General features: G+C 49.1%; 2 protein-coding genes, 1 long non-coding RNA gene and 1 pseudogene across 7 annotated transcripts in view; 3 read left to right on the top strand and 1 right to left on the bottom strand.

Moving 5' to 3' along the window:
* Positions 1–1,359: 1,359 nt before the first annotated feature.
* The window catches only part of LOC147424147 (uncharacterized), a 28,163-nt gene continuing 7,897 nt past the window's right edge, over positions 1,360–21,625 (bottom strand). The window contains exon 3 of one of the 5 annotated variants that reach the window (XR_015186686.1): positions 1,360–2,556. This is a non-coding gene — a long non-coding RNA (uncharacterized LOC147424147). Of the gene's footprint in view, positions 2,557–16,085; positions 18,779–21,625 lie in introns of those variants that run through there. The other 4 variants (XR_015186683.1, XR_015186684.1, XR_015186682.1 and 1 more) reach the window with 4 other exon arrangements.
* On the top strand, positions 2,584–3,465 carry LOC147424150 (uncharacterized). Its single transcript, XM_086502235.1, has one exon. The coding sequence runs from the start codon at positions 3,133–3,135 to the stop codon at positions 3,463–3,465; it is 333 nt and encodes a 110-aa protein (XP_086358361.1). The 5' UTR covers positions 2,584–3,132.
* On the top strand, positions 9,983–10,860 carry LOC147424149 (uncharacterized). The gene has a single exon (XM_086502234.1). The coding sequence runs from the start codon at positions 9,997–9,999 to the stop codon at positions 10,858–10,860; it is 864 nt and encodes a 287-aa protein (XP_086358360.1). The 5' UTR covers positions 9,983–9,996.
* Positions 14,723–15,909, top strand: LOC147424148 (uncharacterized; annotated as a pseudogene).

Raw genomic sequence — 21,625 nt, 5'->3', positions numbered from 1 at the left:
CTTGTTGGAAAAGTTTTGATCATGTTTTAATTTAAAAAATAAAGGAAAATTAGTTCAACTCTTAATTTGACTCTTGAAAATTAAGCTAGTATAGGGAATGTTTCCACGCATAACTAGTTATGTGATAAGGTCAAGACTAAGGTTATAATCCTATACAAACAAGATAGGAAATAGACATTTGGGAAGTTTGCTACATAATTAGTAGATAAAAACACTTTAATCTCTTTAAATAATAGTCTAATATTTCTTTTTTTTAATTCAAGTTTTGAATGTGGCTTAATTAAACCCTTTAATCATAAATAGAGATTAAGGATTATCAATTTGACTAATCATATAACATTATAAGATTAAAGTAATTAAGGGATCAAGAATACCATAATGATAAAATAATAGTTATGCATATGGTATTGTAGAGAACTTCCAACCATAAGTGGGTAGATAGATGACTACTTTGCATTCCTCTCATTCAAGATTAATTGGTGGAAATGATAGCACAGGTAAAAAGGGTTTCCAAGACCAATTGAAAAACTTATGGTTAAGTTGCTTGCAACCTTAAACTCTAGGAAAAGGAAGAAGAGGGTCACTCAATAATATTCATTTTCTATGCTTAAACTTGAATGGAAACCAAAAAGCCTAACATTCATAAATTATGGAAATTTATGGTAACAATAACTAGGTATAATACTTCCTTAAACTGTAACAAAGATTCTTAAAGAAAAATTTTGCATTATAGGGTATTGATATTATCTCGCATCTTGCGTAGTATTGTAAGGAGGTTATCTTGCAAAAAAGGTTCAATTCTAAAACATTCACTTCCCCTCCTATTCTTGAAACAAATCTCTCATTCATTCTATTAAGTAGGAACAAGCCTCAAACCAAAGTATGGTCATTGAAAATGTCTAAAATAATGTATTCAATTTTATTTACAATCAAGTTTGTATTCAACTCAAAGTTTGTTATATACGGGAAGGGTTAGCAAGGAATGGTGCCTCAAAGGTCATTGTCGAGCAACACTTGCACCTTTGCAAGCACGAATAAATTGGGTTAGACATATAGGACATGAATAAACATAAATCGATGTCTAAGACAACACAAAAGTATGTTGAAATCCATCCCAACCATTTTTGGGATTGTACGATCAACTCTTGTTTGCATAAGATCCTTGTAGAAAGCTAAGAAAAATGAAGTAGGAATTAAGGGATCATAATTGAAAGAATCTAAATCCTTCACCTAGGATTAAAAAGAACGAGAAGGTCCAAAGAGAATAGCCCATGCACAACATATGTTTAGAAGTAACTTTGTATTCATTGTTTGGAAAGGCCAGTCCAGGTGGTTTTACCTGGGGAACTCAATAGGGGATGGCCCTTTCTGGCTAGGGTTGATATCACAGGAAACATAAAGGCGATAGGTTAAAACACCAGTCCGATCTAAGATTTCATCTTGGATGATAGTTTCGCTAGGCTTTAGTAATTGAATTGGCATATCAGGTTCCAAGGCCTGAAACTCAATTATGTGCTGATGAATTTGGTTGTACCAATAGAACATACTGGTATCTTTCAGATTATTATATGCACATAGCAAGCTCTCTTGCATTGGCATCCATTTTGCTCTGTACATATGTAATGTACCTTGCTGTTCTAAGGTAAGCCTTGTGTGTTGCTCATGCCACATTGAATCATAGTCCACCTTAGGGGCCAAGGCATTGACTGGAATAGGTTGCATGAATTCATATTCCCTACTTAAGAAATATGCAATGATATTTTTAATTCCAGGGATATGAAGTGCTTCAAAGTCAAAGCATGAAAACCATGATGCCCAAGTTAACAACCTTGAATTTCCTAATTCCTCGACATTCTTAGAGAATAGAAAGCTCTTGAAGTTTTTTTAATCTGAATAGAGCTTGAAGGAGGAATCTATCAAGAAAAGCCTAAAAGCTTTAATTGCTTTCTTTGCTGCTAGTAATTCTCTGTGTTGATGGGTACCTTTGTTGCATTGGAGTAAAAATCCCACCAGTATAGCGGCAAATGATATGCTGGTCCTTTGCTATTTTGATGGTCAAAATACTGCCCCACCCCAAAAGAGAGGCATCTGTATATAAGATCTAAAGTCTTTTATCACGAAAGGCTAATGGAGGTAGTTGATGGAAAAGGACTTTGAGTTGCTGCATAATAGTGGTATGCAGTGGTAACCAATTGGAGAAGACATGACACATACTTTTAAGACAAGAGGCAAGGGAGATCATGAAGGCACCAATACTCATAGTTTGCAGGGAAGTGTTTCTGGTCATCCTCGTTAATGCATAGTTGGGTGTCCTTGTAGATATGTTGCACCTTTCCCATCTTGCTTCCATCACTAGATTACTTTAGCTCCATGATGCGACCTTTTGAATGATAGCACCATGAGTCAATGTGCCGGTGGAAAACCTTGTGTACCCCCGTTGTGTTGGGATGCCTTGTCACCCACATCCGCTTTGTGCAGTTCATAGTGGTCCAACATGGTCATCTCCATCTTGCACTACAAGACAAATGATCCTTTCCAGCATATATACCAGCGTTTCTATGTGTAAAATTATTTTAGTCAGAAAGTGATGTCTCGCCGGTATGTACGCTAGTAAAAGCGCCGCAACCAGTCACACCGATATTTTCGGTGTAACCATAATTGATTACGGGTGCCGATAATTGCAGCGTTTACACAGCCAAAAATATCGACATAATATGGTTATGGTATACTCCGAAAGTACCGACATTGGTCTGATTTAAAAAAAAAAGACAGAATGCTTATGAAGACTCCTCCACACTTATCACTAATCTCACTTTTATTATCACAAATTCAATACGACCATTTCAAAATAGCATACGCAACTTTATAACTTCAGATATGAAGCGCATTGAAATGAATCATAACATTACAACAAATAGAACACCATACAATGAAACTTGGTCTATAATTGGATACAAGTTTTTGATTGTGTTTTTTGCTGTACAGCAGTGAATTTCAGCACCTTCGCAGTTGCTCTTGGGTAGACAGCTTGCCCGCCACTTGTCCCTTTGGCGTGGTTGACCATGGTACCCTCACATCGACTTGATCACCTTGTTTACTGGGCATTAGCTTCCGCACGGAGATTGACGAGACATGGCTGCCCCTGCAGCATATGGATTCACGGTCTTTGCGGAGACCTCAAAGCTGGACAACTCCAACTACAGTGTTTGGAAGACGAAAGTGAAGACCCTTATCACCTACAACGGATTCTGGGATTGGCTTCAGGACAGCAACATGACTACCAAGCCGGTTCTCACAGCAGGATCTGTTTCACAGGCAGACATCGATACTTGGGTTGACATTGATAGACGGGTGTATACTTTTCTCCTTATGAACCTCTCTGACACGGTTCTACAGGAAGTACGAGCGGAAGAGCACGCACATAGGCTTTGGCAACGCATTACGGATCTGTTTGGGATCAGCTGACCATATTGGATTACAGAGTGAGCACATCATCTATGTCGCCTCCACTATAGCCCCGTTCATTGCACATGTCTTCAACCGGGCTATAGGGGAGGGCTTCCCAGAGGAGTGGACACAGCACACCATAGTGCCTATCCACAAATCTGGCGACACCCTGGACCCAAAGAACTACAGGACTATCATGATTGGCCACACGATGGCCAAACTTTATGGAGCAGTACTTGAGGCAGAGCTCAACTCATATGCAGAGATTGAGGGTCTACGAGCCCCAGGCCAGGCAGGCTTCAGGACAAATCTGTCGCCAGGTGTCTTCGGCTAGAGCGGGAGCTTTACCTCCTGCAATTCAGCCAGTTCAACTCACTCTTGGGGTTGACTCGCAAGATGCGGTAGATCTGGGACAACCTCGTAGCCTCTGGAGGCAGCATGACCACACAGCAGATGGCCAAGCACTTGCTCTTCAAACTCCCTCCTCGCTTTGATTCATACTATCAGGGAATCATTCGCTCTCGCCCCACAGCCCCACCCACCTGGGAAGAGGTTCTTCCCGAGCTCATGCAGATTGAGAGCCACTCCGAGTTTCGGGCCGGAGGAGCTGTTGGCGCGGATGGTGCATTGTTGGCAAAGGGCAAGGACAAGGGAAAGAAGGCCCAGACATCAGACTCGGGCGAACCTTCTACGTCGGATGACAAGAAGAAGAAGAAGAAGAAAAGCAACATCGAGTGCCATTATTGCAAGAAGAAAGGGCACAAACAGGCAGAGTGTCGGAAGAAGAAGCGGGACGATGCTGAGAAGGCTAAGCAAAACACAGCTTCCACGGTGGTGACGACTGCCAAGACGTCTGAGGGGATCTCTCTTGTTGCTGCTACCGGTGCGGCATTGACTTCTACTCAGGCTGGAGCGTGGATTGTGGACAGCAGTGCTACCGCCCATATGACTCCTATGAGGGACTGGTTCAGCTCTCTCACAGCCACCTCAGATCAGACTATCACTCTTGGTGATTCCCATACGGTTCCGGTCTCGGGTACAGGCCATATACCTATCTTCAGATCTTCGACTAACCCACGTTACAGTGCTTTGGAGGCTTTGTATGTACCAAACTTAGCCTTCAACCTCCTTTCAGTGGCTTCACTTGACTCACAGGGGGCACAAGTACTATTCGGAGGAGGTAAGGTGATTATCTCTGACTCTGCTTCTGGCAAGGTGCTAGCGACTGGTGAGCGAGACGGCGCCCTCTTCAAGCTCACAGCTCTCTTATCACATGGCTTGGTATACTCTTCCTTGTGGCATGCCAGATTCGGCCACTTGAACTACTCTTACATGCAGCATCCCAGGAGTCCTTGGTTGATGGGCTTCCTAGCATTCGCTCTCCTACGGGCATTTGCTCCGCTTGCCAGACGGGTAAGAACCATCGTGACGCCTTTCCGAAGCAGGCTGCAACCAGAGCTTCGAAGCCACTAGCTTTGATTCACACCGACTTATGTGGCCCACAAGCCACTCCTTCCTTCAGCGGAGCTACCTACATGTTGGTGCTAGTGGATGACTTCTCGAGGTACACTTGGGTTTACTTCCTCAAGCTCAAGTCGGAGTGCCTGTCCTACTTCAAGGACTGGAAGACTATGGTGGAGAAGGAGAAGGACTTGAAGATTGTCTCTCTTCGCTCAGACAACGGAGGTGAGTTCACTTCCAAGGAGTTCGCGCAGTTCTGCAAGTCGGAGGGCATCCAGCGCCAGCTGACTACTCCTTACACTCCATCTCAGAATGGGGTGGTCGAGCGGAAGACTCGGACTATTGTTGAGATGGCTCGGACGATGCTTGAGCATGCTTCTTTGACTCGGGTTTTCTGGGCAGAAGCTTGTTCCACGGCGGTCTACCTTCAGAACAGGTCGCCTACTTCAGCAATATCCTCTATGACCCCTTGTCAGGCTTACTATGGGCGCAAGCCCTCTGTGGCACACCTTCGTGTGTTTGGGTGTCCGGCCTTCGTGCATGTGCCGAAGGAGAAGCGGACGAAGCTGGATCCTAAGTCCAAGAAGATGATCTTCGTTGGATACAGTCAGGAGTCCAGTAGAATTCGCCTTCATGATCCGGTCACCAAGGCCACCACAGTGAGTCGTGATGTTGTCTTCGATGAGCAGTTTATCGGCTCTTCAGAGGGGGCATCTATAGCGGAGCCTTCTACATCGACACCTCTCTCCCTTCCCGCACCTGTCAGGCCTCCACCTCCACCACCTAGACCTTTACCTAGACCTCTACCACAGCAGCCAGTACCTACCTGGGATCATGCTGATTCTGATGACGACTCCTTCCAGTCTGCAGATGATGCTGAGGACCCTCCAGAGGATGCAGCGGCAGCACCTCGGGAGCAACTTGTACCTGGTTGGCTTTATTCCACGGTTTCTTCTTCAGGAGTGACGGATTTACCACCGCCGCGGGAGCCTGGGCAGCCTCGACGCTCAGCACGCCTTCAGCAGCGAAGGCAGGTATACGAGGGCAACAAGTTCGTGAACTTTGCTCTCATGACGCGGATTTCTTCTGCGGCCCCCGAGCCCTCTTTAGTGAAAGAGGCCCTTGAGTCTGACTCTTGGAAGCGTGCGATGCTTACAGAGCTCGACGCCATCGAGCGGAATGGTACATGGAAGCTTGTTCCTCGACCTAAGAAGCGGAAGATTATTGGGACGCGATGGATCTTCAAGACGAAGTTCAAAGCCGATGGTTCCATCGAGAAGCACAAGGCGAGACTTGTGGCTAAGGGCTATGCACAGCGCCCTGGCGTAGACTTTGACGAGACTTTCGCTCCGACCGCTCGGATGACTACAATTCGGATGTTACTTTCATTAGCAACCCACTACGGCTGGCCTATCTATCAAATGGACGTCAAGAGTGCCTTCCTCAACGGTACTCTTACAGGGGAGATTTATGTTGAGCAGCCGCCGGGTTTTGCGAAACCTGGCTTCGAGGACTACGTCTGTCGACTGTACAAAGCGCTATACGGCCTAAAGCAGGCTTCCAGGGCCTGGTATCAGAGGATTGATGAGTTCTTCATTAGCCTCGGGCTACGGCGGGCACATGGCGACGCGAATTGCTACTTTGTCTCAGAGGGCAGTTTGGTTGCTATTGTAATCGTATATGTTGACGACTTGATCTTTTCAGGTTCTTGGACAGACAGGATCCGCTCCATCATGCAGTCTTTGGAGAAGACCTTTGAGATGACGGACCTGGGCTTGCTACATTTCTTCCTAGGCTTTGAGATCTATCAAACACCTCACGGCATCTTCTTCTCTCAGCGGAAGTATGCTACGGATATTCTCGACCGACACAGAATGGGACAGTGCAGACCCATCGACACTCCACTTGAGCCCGGAGAGAATCTTTCGATTCATGATCCTTCAGCTCGGGTTGACCAGACGCAGTACCGCAATGTCGTAGGCTGTTTAGTGTGGCTCACCTACTCACGCCCAGACATCTGCTACGTTGTGTCCATTCTCAGTTCCTTTTCCACTAAGCCTCGGCAGCGACACTCGAAGTGTGCTCTTCGTACGATGAGGTACATTTCTGGCATGGTTGATATGGGGATCTTCTATCGTCGCTCAGGCGGTTCCACACTCCGTGGATGGTGCGATTCGGATTGGGCTGGTAATCCCGACACTCGGCGCTCTACTACTGGAGTAATTTTCACACTCGGCTCAGGACCTATATCTTGGAGCAGCAAGAGGCAACCTACCGTTGCGCTCTCTTCTACAGAGGCGGAGTACCGCACAGCTTGCTACGCTACGTGCAAAGGCATTTGGTTACGGAGACTTCTGGGGGAGCTGGGATTCCCACAGACTGCAGCTACACTTCTTTCCTGCGACAACCAGAGTTGCATTGCCATCGCTAGGAATCCGGTCTTCCATGCGAGGACCAAGCACATTGAGGTTCAGTACCACTATGTTCGCGAGAGGATTCTGGCGGGAGATTCGCGATTGGAGTACGTCCATACAGCGGACAATGCTGCAAACATCTTCACCAAGGCTGCTCCCCAGCAGACTTTGGCTTCTATTCTCCGCATTCTTTCTGTTTGCTCAGCATCCGGTGCTGAGAGGGGGTGTTAGAGTTACATCTCCGGCTGCTTCACACTCCACATTGTACGGCTAGTTTGGTCCGGGTTGGCCACCCATACTTGTACATAGCCTAGGGTCACATGTGCACATGTGCACATTGCACTGGTCACTTGGTTCTGTTCACATTCACCCACATTGGATGGTCATCCCATATGCGTGGGTATTTTTCTTTTGCTGGGTCGTGGGATTTTTTCTAGTGAGGTCGTGGGGGCCCTTGGGGCACATATATATGTAGTGCCCACCCCACACACTTGTATCATTGTGTATGCATCCAGTTGTATAGAGAGGCTCTCAGAGCCCGTTCAGCCCCCACTCTCTCTGTCCAGCGTTTGCTCTCTCTCTCTTTCTTTCTTTCTTTCTTTCTCTCTCTCTCTCTCTCTCTCTCTCTCTCTCTCTCTCTCTCTCTCTCTCTCTCTCTCTCTCTCTCTCTCCATCGCCACTCTCACACTGTGAATCCTCTGCAAATACCTCTGGTCATCTCCTATATCCAGCTGCGTAGACCATTCTTATCTGTCCCCAAAACAGTTGTTGTATCTCGAATAGACCATATAACCAATGAAGATGGAAGAACCCACTCCTGCCTCATCAAAAACGTGATAGGCAGATACCATGAGCCGACTGTAGGTGATCAAACTAGTCTGCCCACTGAGTTCTCGAGCTGGTCCAAAAGCTCCTCTGTGTCCTTTGACAACCTGATAGTCTGCAAATGCTCCTCTACTGAAAGATGGAGCTCCATGCGTATAGCGCATCTCGACCAGGTCGGATCTACTCTCTGACCCACAGAAAGTGAGAATCTATGAGTAGGTGTGTCGCGTCCGAGGAAGACTGGCCCCTTCCTCCGAGTACTCTGAATCAACATGATGTCCATCTCAAAGGGGCCATGTCTGAGTCTCTCCTCTGGTGATCTCCAAGGACCATCCTGTATCAACTGAAGAGGTAGCCAAGTAGAAGGTATCGCTGGGGGAGGCGGAGGTAGTAAATCTGCTGCTTCGTCCTCAGGAGAATTCTCTACCAGAGAATCCTCTGCCTCAATAAGAGTCTCGTCGACAAGGGACTGGACCAAGTCTCCTGACTGCTGTGAAGGGGGGATGTCACCATCTCCCTGAGCTGACTCGGGAGGGATGGCGTCATCTCCCTGAACTGGCCGCTGACTCTGATCTGGAGGTCTGTCCTGGTGTGTCTTGTCCTGTGGAATAGGAGTCTCTCTCCTCCTGTAGACAAATATAGTCTGTGGAGCCGGAACCTGTCTCTGAGATTCCTCTCTACTCTGACCACTCTAATGCTGAGCCTGCACTGGTGTCTCTCTCTATCGATGTCTCTCTGTGTTGAGGCTCTAAGTGAGACTGTCTCTGTCTCGACTGCTGTTTGGGCCCTCTTTGATTGCCTTTAGGACAATCTCTGACAAGATGTCCTAAAGCATGACAATTACGGCACTGATTCGGGCGACCAATGACTGTTATCTTCTGATTTCTGACTACACCTTCCCATTCAAAAGGGATGCACTCTGGAAAAGTCGGGGAAGGGATAGCTGCCACCTTCAATGAAGGAGAAGGCGAGGCCAGGAAGGAAGAAGGCGAGGGCGAGGGATTGGGTTAGGCAGCGAAGGCGAGGCAAAGGTAGGGCGAGGGATGAGGCAGCAAGGGTGAAGGCGAGAAGGACCCAGGGCAGGGGCGAGGAGGTCACGCAGGCAGGAGCGAGGTGGTCACGCACGTCCCCCTCTCTCTCTCTCTCTCTCTCTCTCCCTCCTATCAGTTCTTTGTTTGTAGTTTTCTTGTTTGTACCCAGACTTGGTACTAGACTCATCATTGTAATCAGTTGGTCTCATAGGTCATTTTGGCCTCTTGTAGACGTTAATATATCATTTCATTTCTCAGGAGCGAGGTGGTCACGCACGTCCCCCTCTCTCTCTCTCTCTCTCTCTCTCTCTCTCTCTCTCTCTCTCTCTCTCTCTCTCTCTCTCTCTCTCTCTCTCTCTCTCACGCGAGCGCGCTGCCTGTGCTGCTGCTGGTCACGCACACGATTGCTGTTGCTGCTGCTGTAGCCCGCGACCTGCCCCAGTCTGCCCACCTGCTCGCTACAGCCTGTGACCTGCCCCAGCCTGCCCACCCTGCTGCTGCTGTAACGCCGAATCCCATCACCCCTGCCCACCTTGCTGCGGCTATAGTTCCCTGCCCTGACGCCGACCCCGGCTGCGGGCACACCGCCATTGCTCACACACCACACCCGCCAACCTGTAGGATGGGGGAAGGGTGCAAAGGGGTGTTCAAGACTCATACCCCGACAAGGGATACGAGCTAGACTCCAATCTCTTTTTCCCTCCTTCACACACACACACACACACACACACACACACACACACACACACACACACACGCACACGCACACGCACACGCACGCACAAACATCAAACGGGGCAACCCCTGAAGGCATCCCAATGTCGAAAGGAATGAGCACAGAAGAAATGGGTAAGGAGATGGGAAAAATGGAAGACAAAATCAGAGAATACAAGAAGTCGTCGGACACCGCTCTCAACACTATCATCAACAGGATCTCCAAGCTTGAGAAGGAAGGGGAAGCCCACAACAAAGAGAAGGAAGAATGGCGGAAGAAACAAGAAGAATGGAACAAAGAAAGAGAAGACATGAGAGAACAAATCGCGCTTCTCAAAGCCTCGATTGCATCCCTCACTCCGGAAGAAGGGGAGATTAACACGGGCACGAAGGAAGCCCTCAAGGATGAAATAACCAAAGCCTTGACCGCAAGCATTGAGAATCAACTAGAAGCTACCAAAGAAGGGTGGGTCGAGGTAGTGAAGAAGAACATCAAGAAGGAAGCAAGAGAGGAGGCACAAAAAGAGGAGGCCCTCATTGTGCACACCACCCTTGAGGAGGAGAAGATGAGACAAGCCCGACGTCTCAACATCCGAGTCACGGGTGTTGAAGAAAGGGAGGGTTTCACCCCCGAGACCGATGGGAAGACATTGTGCCAAAAACTTGGTTATAAGGAGGAAGAATCACTCCCCTTCATCAATGCTTGGAGAGCGGGTAAAGACCCAACAAGGAAGAGAGCCCTCATTCTACACTTCCCCTCCGAAGAAACCCGATCTACTTTCCTTCGCAAGAGGGTGATCTTGAGAGGGCTAGATGGTCCACTTATCTATCTCGACGACGATCTCACACCAATGCAAGTGGCACACCGACGGGCATGCATGCCTAGAGTACACCAAGCCCGCAAAGAGGGGAAAAAGGCCTCATATAGAGACGGCCGGGTCATCATTGATGGCAAGGTGGTAGCATAGGGACTCGCGGCCTGTGGGACACGGGAAGAGATCCACCTTGCGGTTTGGAACTGCAATGGAGATCTATGGACACACCCAGAGAGACTTGGGGAGGTGATGAGTGGCCGGGATATCATCCTACTCACAGAGACACATGAGAGCCCAGAGAGAGGGCTACCACGGATACATGGCTTTCAGTGGGAGTCTTTACATCGGGGATGTACACGCCAGCACACATCCCGCGGCTCCGAGGGAGTGGCCGTTCTCTTCAGACAGGGGCTTCACAGCAGGTTACAGATTGTTGCCCGGGACCCACAGGCCCGCTACATGTGGATTCGCTTTGAGCTCTCACGAGACAGGATCATCTACTTTGCCCTGTGCTATTTTTCTCCCACAGGCTCCAGATTCGCCTCTACTGAGTCATCGACAGAGGCCTCACCTTATGCATGCCTCTCGGAGGAGATCATGGAGTACTCCACCCTTGGTGAAGTTTTCCTTATGGGAGACTTCAATGCCCGCACCCCCAATGAGCAGTGTGAGACATATGACCACGAGGATCCAGAGGGATTACACACTCTACATGAGGAGACTACTGTGAGAGATTCAGCAGACAAGGCTCCAGTCACAGCTTATGGACGACATCTACTTCGACTTGGCTCCCAGCACCGTCTCGTTATTTATAACGGGATGACCCAGTGGCCCACATCAGGGGGTTTGACTTGTATACCACATGGAGTTACAGAGGGAGGGGGGAGCACTGTTGACTATATTCTGGTGCCCAGGGAGGCCTCACACCTCATTACATCCTTTACTATCCCACCCACCCATCGGAGCCGACCACACATACCTCTCCTTTTCCATCACTGGAGACACTATCCTACACAGCCCCACAGCACGTACTCCACACACCACCATCCATTTCACAAATGAGCTAGCCTCTCTCTACTCGACCACGGTTGAGCACGGCCTATGCCTAATACACCCATCCACACCACTCTCATTTCTCGCATCACATATCTCCTCTGTCCTTCACACTTCAGCCATTAGCTCTTTTCCACACACCACCCACACAGGGCGCACTCCCCCTCCTGGGACTATGCCCCAGAACCGATGGTATGATGATGAGTGCAAAGAGCTTTACCGACGCCTCCGAGCACGACGGGCTCTGGGAGAGATCACAGAGAGAGAGGCCAGGCGGCAGATGAAGGCACTGACACGCCGGAAACGGCGAGCATTCGAGGAGGCACAGGAGCTTGAGCTATATCGCCTATTTTATGAGCATGGATAGCGCGACGGCATGGCGCACCCTCCGCGAGCCACGCCCGACTACACCTATTCAGGATCCACAGACATGGCATGATTATGCAGAGAGACTGTATGAGGTACCTGGGCAGCCTCCCATCCCACAGCCACTTGAGCCACGACCCACACGTTCCTCTTTCTTCACAGCAGAGATGGTCGAGAGAGCCATTTACCGCATGCAGCACAGACGATCAGCTGACCATACTGGATTACAGAGTGAGCACATCATCTATGCCGCCTCCACTATAGCCCCGTTGATTGCGCATGTCTTCAACCGGGCTATAGGGGAGGGCTTCCCAGAGGAGTGGACACAGCACACCATAGTGCCTATCCACAAATCTGGCGACACCCTGGACCCAGGGAACTACAGGACTATCATGATTGGCCACACGATGGCCAAACTTTATGGAGCAGTACTTGAGGCAGAGCTCAGCACATATGCAGAGATTGAGGGTCTACGAGCCCCAGGCCAGGCAGGCTTCAGACGAGCCTTTTCCACCATTGATCACATCTTCGTTCTGCGCTGCCTCATAGATGGGGCAAAGGTGCGAAAGAAGAGGTTATATTGTTGCTTTGTGGATTTCCGCAAGGCCTTCGATACAGTTCCTCGAGAGAGGCTCTTCCAGCGCCTCCAGAGTCTTGGGATACCAACAGAGATGATTTGGGCCATATATGCTCTCTACGAGAGAGTAACCGGTCGCGTTCGTTGCCCAGGCGGTTTATCAGAGACCATTGCTAGCACCATTGGTGTTAAGCAGGGATGCCCACTCTCATCGACACTCTTTGGGCTCTACATCGACGAGATCTCCGACTACATACGGCGAGCAAGAGGGGAGGGAGGCGATTTGGCAGGTACCTCAGTCCACATCATGTTATATGCTGATGATATTGTGTTGATTTCAGAGTCACCCGAGGACCTGCAGCGCCATCTTGGGGCCTTGGATGAGTTCTGCACACACAGAGGGTTGACTGTGAACCTTGGCAAAACCAAGGTCATGATCTTTCACACATCCAGTGCAGTGAGGAGTGCGGCCACTTTCACGCAGCAAGAGGACGAATTGATGTGGTCACCTCATATGTCTACCTTGGAGTCACATTTACCAGCCTATCGGGACCCTTCACCATGAGGCAGGCAGCTACTGACAGGCTCACACGAGGATACGCAGCCTTGGCCATGCTAGAGCGGAGATGTCACCAGGCACACTTTCAAGAGCCCCGCACGAAGGGGTGGCTTTTCGGCACCTTGGTCACCCCGGCCATGATGTACTCAACAGCAGTATGGGCACCAGGATTGATAGCTGACCAGTGGACACAGATCGAGAGGCCACAGATATGTATGATCTCACGCTTGCTCCGCAGCAAGCAGACAGTGCCACATGACATCATCAGAGCAGAGCTCGCCACACCACCTATGGTAGTAGAGGCACTATTCCAGACAGTCTGCTTCATCCAGAGGATGAGAGAGCTACCTCCCGACAGACTTACCCGCAGAGCTTTTTAGGCAGCTATACAGCTATCAGAGAGTGGGCATGAGAGAGCATGGTACTCACAGGTCAGAGCATGGTTTGAGGCACACGGCCTTGATCGACGAGTTTACCACCCTTCCAGTATGACCCTGACTCACCATATTTTCACCTCTCTCGCAGCGAGAGGAACTTGGTGTTGAGACAGGACCTTTGGCAGCTATACATCAGAAGAACCTGGGAGTCACCTGGGCTGGGGACGAAGATGTCAGACTACAGAGAGCAGTTTCCTTACTATCCTACCAGATGGTTTCATACAGAGACCACGATACATGGACACATACATGCCACATAGCTCACGAGTGGCGATTGGTCAGCTGAGAGTAGCATCACACAGGCTAGAGATTGAGACTGGGAGACACACTGGGGTCCCTAGAGAGGAGCGGATCTGCAGAGCATGCACAGAGGAGGTGGAGAGTGAGGAGCATTTTGTATGTCGATGCAGAGCATATACTGAGATCAGGGGCAGATATGAGACCCTATTCAGAGGACAGCCCACTCTCCGGGAGATTATGGACTCTCGAGATCAGAGGCAGCTAGGGCGTTTCTTATTAGAGATACAGAGCCACCGGGACACACTACTACACACACGCAACTACAGAGACAGAGGGGAGACAGGCACAGCTCACAGATTTCTTTCAGAGGATTACAGCCCCCCCTTCATCAGACACTCAGAGAGGAGTGACACTCCGACAGGCTGAGGAGAGCCGTGCTAGACAACGACCACGAGTCACTGGCCACAGAGGCGCGAGCCTACATCACCGACAGATCGAGGAGATTCGGGCTCGGGGCGCCGGGCCACCGAGGAGCGACTGGCTCAAATGAGGACCGACCCTGCAGTTTTCATCCGGGCGGCCCTAGCACCAGAGCCACCTATGTACCACATCTTACACCCCCCCATTAGTACAGGATGGAGCTAGATAGCTTGATGCATTCTCATGATTGTACTACCCTGAGCATATAGACATGCATGTACCTCTAGAGATAGAGCTCCACCCCTCCCCAAATACCCCATGGATATATCATCAGCATCACTACTTATGTTCAGTCCAGTCCAGTTCAGTTCAGTTTGTATCAGTTTTATTCCATTTGTCTTTCCGATAGCCAGATGACATACACACCATGTACATTTGATTTGTCTCATAGGCCGATTTCGGCCTGACATAGACGTAAAAAATCTTTCTCTCTCTCTCTCTCTCTCTCTCTCTCTCTCTCTCTCTCTCTCTCCAGAGGATGAGAGAGCTACCTCTTGACAGACTTACTCGTAGAGCATTTGAGGCAGCTATACAGCTATCAGAGAGTGGGCATGAGAGAGCATGGTACTCACAGGTCAGAGCATGGTTTGAGGGACACGGTCTTGACATGGAGAGCCTACCACCATTCCAGTACGACCCCCACTCACCATATGTTCACCTCTCTCGCAGTGAGAGGAACTTGGTATTGAGACAGGATCTGTGGCATCTATACACTAGGAGAGTCTGGGAGTCACCTGGCTTGGGGACGAGGATGTCAGATTACAGAGACCAGTTTCTCACCATATTGTCTGGGGGGTTCATACAGAGACCACGCTACATGGACACATATATGCCACATAGCTCACGGGTGGCGATTGGTCAGCTGAGAGTGGCTTCACACAGGTTAGAGATTGAGATCGGGAGACATACTGGTGTTCCCAGGGAGGAGCGAGTCTGCAGAGCCTGCACAGAGGAGGTGGAGAGTGAGGAGCACTTTGTATGTAGATGCAGAGCATACACTGAGATCAGAGGCAGGTATGAGGCCTTATTCAGAGGACAGCCCACTCTCCGAGAGATCATGGACTCTCGAGATCGGAGACAGCTCGGACGGTTCTTACTAGAGATACAGAGCCATCGGGACACACTACTACAGCCACACACAGCTACACAGACAGAGGGGAGACAGTCGTAGCTCACAGACTTCTTTCAGAGGATTGCTGCCCCTCCCTCACCAGACACTCAGAGGGGAGTGACACTCCCACAGGCGGAGGTGAGCCGAGCTAGACGACGACCACGAGTCACAGGCTACAGGGGCACGAGGTCCCACCACCGACAGATCGAGGAGATCCGAGCCCTGGAGCGCCGTGCCACTGAGGAGCGAGTGGCCCAGATGAGGGCCGACCCGACAGCTTTCATCCGGGTAGCCTTGGCACCAGACCCAAAAATGTACCACATCTTACATCCCCCCATTAGTACAGGATGGAGCTAGATAGCTTGATGCATTCTCATGATTGTACTACCTTGAGCATATAGACATGCATATACCCCTAGAGATAGAGCTCCATCCCTCCTCAGATACCCCACTACCTACATTCAGTTCAGTTTTGTATCAGTTTTGTTTCATTTGTCTTTCCGATAGACGGATGACATACACAGCATGTACATTTGATTTGTCTCATAGGCCGATTTCGGCCTGACATAGACGTTAAAAATCTTTCTTTCTTTCTTTCTTTCTCTCTCTTTTTATTGGAAAAAGCACATGTCTATATATCTGTGTACAAAAGTCCTTTGAGGTGCTAAAAATATAGCCTACCTCAAGGGTGTACTAACTGTGTAAAAAGAGTCTATGAGCTAGTGAGGCTCACGGTGGGTGATGAGATGTGTAATATAAACCACTGTGGTGGGCTGTAATGCCAAGTAATCTGATCTCATCTCATGGAGAAGAAAAGGGGAGTGCGCGCCCATCGTCTGATCGTGCTTCGGTCCTTGAACTTGACATAGTACTGCGTGTACTTCTGCTTGTAACCTGGCCGGGTGCGAGTCCACAAGATACGCTCCGGCTCGGTGACTTTAGCGGTACTGTCGAGATCTGGTCCATGTCGCTGATTCAATGGGTCCTAGCAAAGATGTCTCGCATCCAAGGAATTCCAAGGAGAGCTTGGCACCTTTACTGTCCTGCGATCCACATTACTAGAATTAGATACTGGAACGATAAGTGAAGAGGAAGGAGAGTGAGAGGTGAAACGATCAACCACCCTCCTAGCATACTTACCTGCCTGTGGAAGATTCAGCCCCCGAGGCTGAACACTTACCGGTACTGCGGGTACTGCTGGTGTTACCAACAGAGCGGTCTCTGTGACCCCAAGATTGGGTGGCGGAGGTTGCTCATGTGGAACAATTGTCGGAAACTTCTGATCAACCTGCATACAAGACATAGCATGTGCACTCTTGTGCTTTGTTCGCCCAAAAGCATGGGGAATGACCACAGGATGGGGAACATTCTTGCAAATAAACAAGTCATGAGTAGCCCAATCAACATGGGGCTGGTAGGTATAAAACCGCCTAATGCCCAAAATCACATCACACCCTGTGAGCTGTGCGACAACAAAGTCACGCTTAAACTCCTGTGCGTGAAGGATTAATGGCACGTTAGAACACTTATGAGTAAGTGAGGCATCCATCCCTGCAGAGAACCCGCTTACCGGAACCGTCCGTATCGGAGTAGCCATGAGGTGGGAAGAATGCACCACATGCTCACTGATGACGTCATACTGACTACCCATGTCAAACAAGACATCTACCTCATATTATTTACATGACTAATGCACTAGAAAAGTTCATGCGTGAGTTCTTTTTAAGGTTCTTGGATTAACTGAGGTGCTGAAATGAGTTCTACTGACTTAGAAATTTCTTCTGGTAAACAATGGTTTCTAGGACAACATTGACCTGAGTGGGAGCACTAGGCTCACTGCTCGAGGTCATGCGTGTCTTAGGACAGCCCTTCTTCATATGCCCTACTATGTGACAATAAAAACACCTTCCTACCTTTGCATAAGATGCTCTTTCTTCTGTACTTAGATAACCCCCAATGATTCCTTTAGAGACTTTCTCCTCAAGTGTCAACACTGTTGCCACCTGAGTCGAAACCTTTTCTTTACTTTCCTCATTAGAGGTGTTCTGAGATGGAGAAGACACTGGGGAGAGGATGAATTAGAAGAAGAAGTGTTCTTACCACCGTTCTTACCGTTCTGGGTCTGTTGGTCCTGCGGGGTACTTGAAGAGTTCTTGGTGTCTGTTTTTGGCTTACCTTTGTTGTGCTTCATTTCTTGTTCCAGAGCGACGCACACCGACTCGTTGAAGTCGGTAGGGCGCATAACTCGAACGTCGAATTTGATGTACTCGTCTAAGCCGAAAAGAAACGCCTCCAGACGATCCTCGTCAGACTTTCTGAGCTGTACTCCTAGCTGCAAAATGCGGTTAGAGAAAGACATGACAGGAGAGTTATTCTGCTTAAGAGACCTCCAGTCTTCTTTTAACCGGTCTATATACTGGGGCGGCATGAAGCGCTCCTTTAGCTTCGTTATGAAGTCACTCCAACTGAAGGCCAGTGGACTGTCTTCATACGAGCTTACAGAATGCTCTTCATGGGCACGAATCTGGGCCTCTTGCCAAGATTGATATCAATCAATGGCATCCCCCGATAGATACATAGCAGCTAATAATACCTTGCTATTATCTGTTTTCTTAGTAGTAGCAAAATAGGCAGTAAACTGATGAATCTAGGAAAAAATTTCAGCAACATCCATCTTACCGCTATACTTACTAAACGTCATCTTTTCCATGAATATCGCCACGTCGCTGCAAGTAGACTCCACCGGATCAGAAGACCCTGATTTAGAAGAGAGAATAGAACGTACCAATTCTTGAAGATGCCGGTCGCGAAACTCCTCTCGATCCGCCTCACGAGTCAACCTTTCCTTTTCTGCTGCGAGACATAATGTCTCACGCTCGCGTTCCATGGCGAGCCTTTCTCTTTCAACAGAGAGACAAAGTGTCTGCCGCTCTTGTTCTGCTACTAGTCACCTAGCGTCCTGCTGCATCATCATGTCCATCATCGCTTTCATCATCATCTCCATAGGAGTAGGTGCTACAAGCGATGGTACTGATCTGGGTGTAGATGGCCCCAATGATACAAGGGGTTGTCCGACTGCTTCTGCAAGCCGAGAAGGCGGAGGAGCATCTCTCCCTGTGACAGGAGAAGAGGGAGGGTTGAGACCCCCTCCTAGTTAGTAGTGTGCTACTCCCTTCTCCAATCTCGGTCATCTCTCCTTCATGAGAGGTATCCATCCCGCTTCAAGTGACGACCATGCACTGCTTTTTCTGCGCTCAAGAAAGAGAAAAAAAATTCAGATTTCCTTTTATTCTCTTACCCACTTCAAGCTTCTTCCTGCAGGTGCACCCCTCGGCGGCTTTGCGCTCACACCAAGGTTGCTTTTCCTTGCCTCACTTCGATTGGCTCTGCCACGAGTGCAGCGCCACTCTCAATGAGAGGAAGGCTGAAAACTGGGGAGACTGGGACGGCCCTTCTTTACTGGGTTACCGACCGCTCTTCAAGAAGCACAGGCTTCTACTGCCTTGAGCTGCGAAACCAAAGCACACTTGCTCTGATACCAATGTAAGGTGCAGCGGAAGACTTTACGGTTCTTTAACTCAGGACTTGTGCGATGCACAGACTCAAGGTTCCTTTTATTGCTTTACTGAGAAGAATGTAGATAGAGAAGAGAGATGTGCAATCAGATAGTGCAAGCAAGTTCTGTGAGTGAGAGCGAGATAGAGGGAGAGAGAGAGAGAGAGAGAGTAAGAGATACGACACCAGATGGGGTCCCAAACCCCCTCCAAGGGCCCCCCACTCCGTTACCAGAGTGGTATTTGTTTATAGACTGCACGACTGGTACAATGATGCTGATGAATGCGGTACTGGGCTGAACACAGATGAATGCACAGAACTATGATGTTGAGATACTCTGACTCTGCGGTACTGCGAAGTACGGAGGTACTGATGGTACTAACGGGCTGAATACTGAATGTATTGATGATGTTGGGACTGAATGTGCTGATCGCTGAAGGCTGAATATGTTGTACTTCTAGTGCACTGCTGGGCTGAATACTGTCGAAGCTGGTCTGCTGATGATGAGGATGAATGGTGTACGGCTGAATGAACTAATGGCTGAATACTGCAAACGCTGCTGCTGGTCTGACTTCAATGTAGAGAGGAAAACGCTGGGGAACTCCCACACACATGCTGAGGCTGCCCAGCGTTGAAGGTGCTAATCCCAAAACGCTGATGGCTGGGTACTGCTGCTGCCTACGCCAGGCTGGCCCTCAACGCTAGGGAGAGAGGGATTATGGCGAACACTCCCCCAACCCTGATCGTGATCAGCTTGTCCTCTGATGATGAAGATGAGGCACAAGGCTCCTCTTATATAGTTACTAATGCTGAGGTCGGGCAGCATTTCCCAAAAACCCATGACCATTTTAGTAGTAAGTGACTTATAAAGTCACTTTAAGTGACCTTAAATGCTGACCATTCAATTCTGCCAAGTTTTAGCAAAAGTCCCTGAAGTTCCTGCAAGTCCTTTAAATGATTCTAAATGCAAATGCCAAGGGATGGAAATTCCCAGGTGCCCACATCAGTGTAACCACACCCGGTCCTTTCTCGTGCAACCGGAGTATGCATCGTAACTATTCCCGCCTGGTCATGCAGGTCCCGTCAATGGGCTCACAAAGGTGCCAGGCTGGGTCCTAGGCTGTCCTCAGCCCTGGAAGACATAAGTGACTTGTCCATGCGTACATAGGGCTAGTTGTGCACATGACACAACTGCAGGCAAACAGGGAATAGGTGGCCTGCTGAGTAACTGGTCGCCCTCCCGAGGAAGAGGGAAGAGGCGATGACCAAGAGTAAAAGAAGCTACCTCGGCATACCACTGTACCAGGACCTCAAAAAGACACCAGTCGTAGAGAGGGCATGGGCTGCTGGGGTGAGCCCCCAAAATGAGACCCAAAGACCAACGAGTGCTCATGTCGAAATGAGGCCCAAAGACCAATAAGCCAAGGAGGCTTATATCATCCAGCTGGTAACCAAGCATGGGCACTGTAAGAATCTGTACTGTATCCCAAAAGACGGAGGAGTCAATGCCAAGGTACTGAGAAACCTCTCGGGGTGGCCTCGATCATCTCTTGTGTCCATCTCCTCAAAACATCCTACTGTGCTCCTAGAATAGTAGCTGTATCCCTCATGGTCCAAAGCGTAAAATCCTGGTCTCCCAGAATAGCTGTTGTATCTCTCATAGGCCAAAGCACGAAGGACGTGTGGTTAAACTCTAGCCAGATCTGTATAAACTGCTGCAAAGTCCCAAAGTCTTCAAATGGCACATGACCAGCTTGAAGGAATCATGTACTTCCCTGCAATGCTCTGTTGTGGAAATACCTTCACAACAACCAATCTCTCTCTTGATGACTGCGGAGAGTGTGAAGCAAGTCAATCTAAACAGATGAAAGGATCTCCACCGCTGTGGAAGGGGCATCCCGCAAAACATGATAACAGCGAGCTCGCCACACATTCCACAGCGCAATGCTGATGATAGTGGAGAAAATCTTATCTCGTAGGCCAGGATCCACATCTTGCGCATTAGGTGGTAGCATACTCATGCATCCTCGTAGGTAGCCGGAGGGGAGCAGCATGTAAACAGGATCCGAGGGGCTGCTCTGAAAATAGTAATGGGCTCCAGGGGCCGGGTGCATCCAAGAAACAGAACCCCAAGTGAGGAAACCATGATGTACCCCTGCATGACTCAAGAGGAGGCTGACTGCTCGCCATATCTCCACAGAGGCTGTACATGACCACAAACAATGACTGATATTCTCTGGCTGCTGAAAACATCGCTGGCATAACGGATCGTGGCCCATACTGCTGGACCAGACACCCACCACAAGGCCTGCATGTGTAATCATCCATAGGAAATAGCAAATCGAGCAATCAGGAGGCCCCATATGGCAGCCCAAAACTGTCTCAGAAATCTGTGGTCCAAACCTGCATGCAGCCAATTCCTGAGACGCATGGGCTGAGCTGACTGCCGGGAAACGAGAGCAAAACGAGCACTGCGGACAGTGTAGACAAAGAAGGAAAGGGGGCCTTGGTCGGGCTCATGATGGGGCTAGAGCCACTTG

Source organism: Adiantum capillus-veneris, chromosome 26, assembly GCF_014529385.1.
Source record: "Adiantum capillus-veneris isolate H3 chromosome 26, ASM1452938v2, whole genome shotgun sequence".
In the NCBI taxonomy this organism is placed as follows: Eukaryota; Viridiplantae; Streptophyta; class Polypodiopsida; order Polypodiales; family Pteridaceae; genus Adiantum; species Adiantum capillus-veneris.
This window is presented reverse-complemented; position numbering and strand designations above follow the sequence as displayed.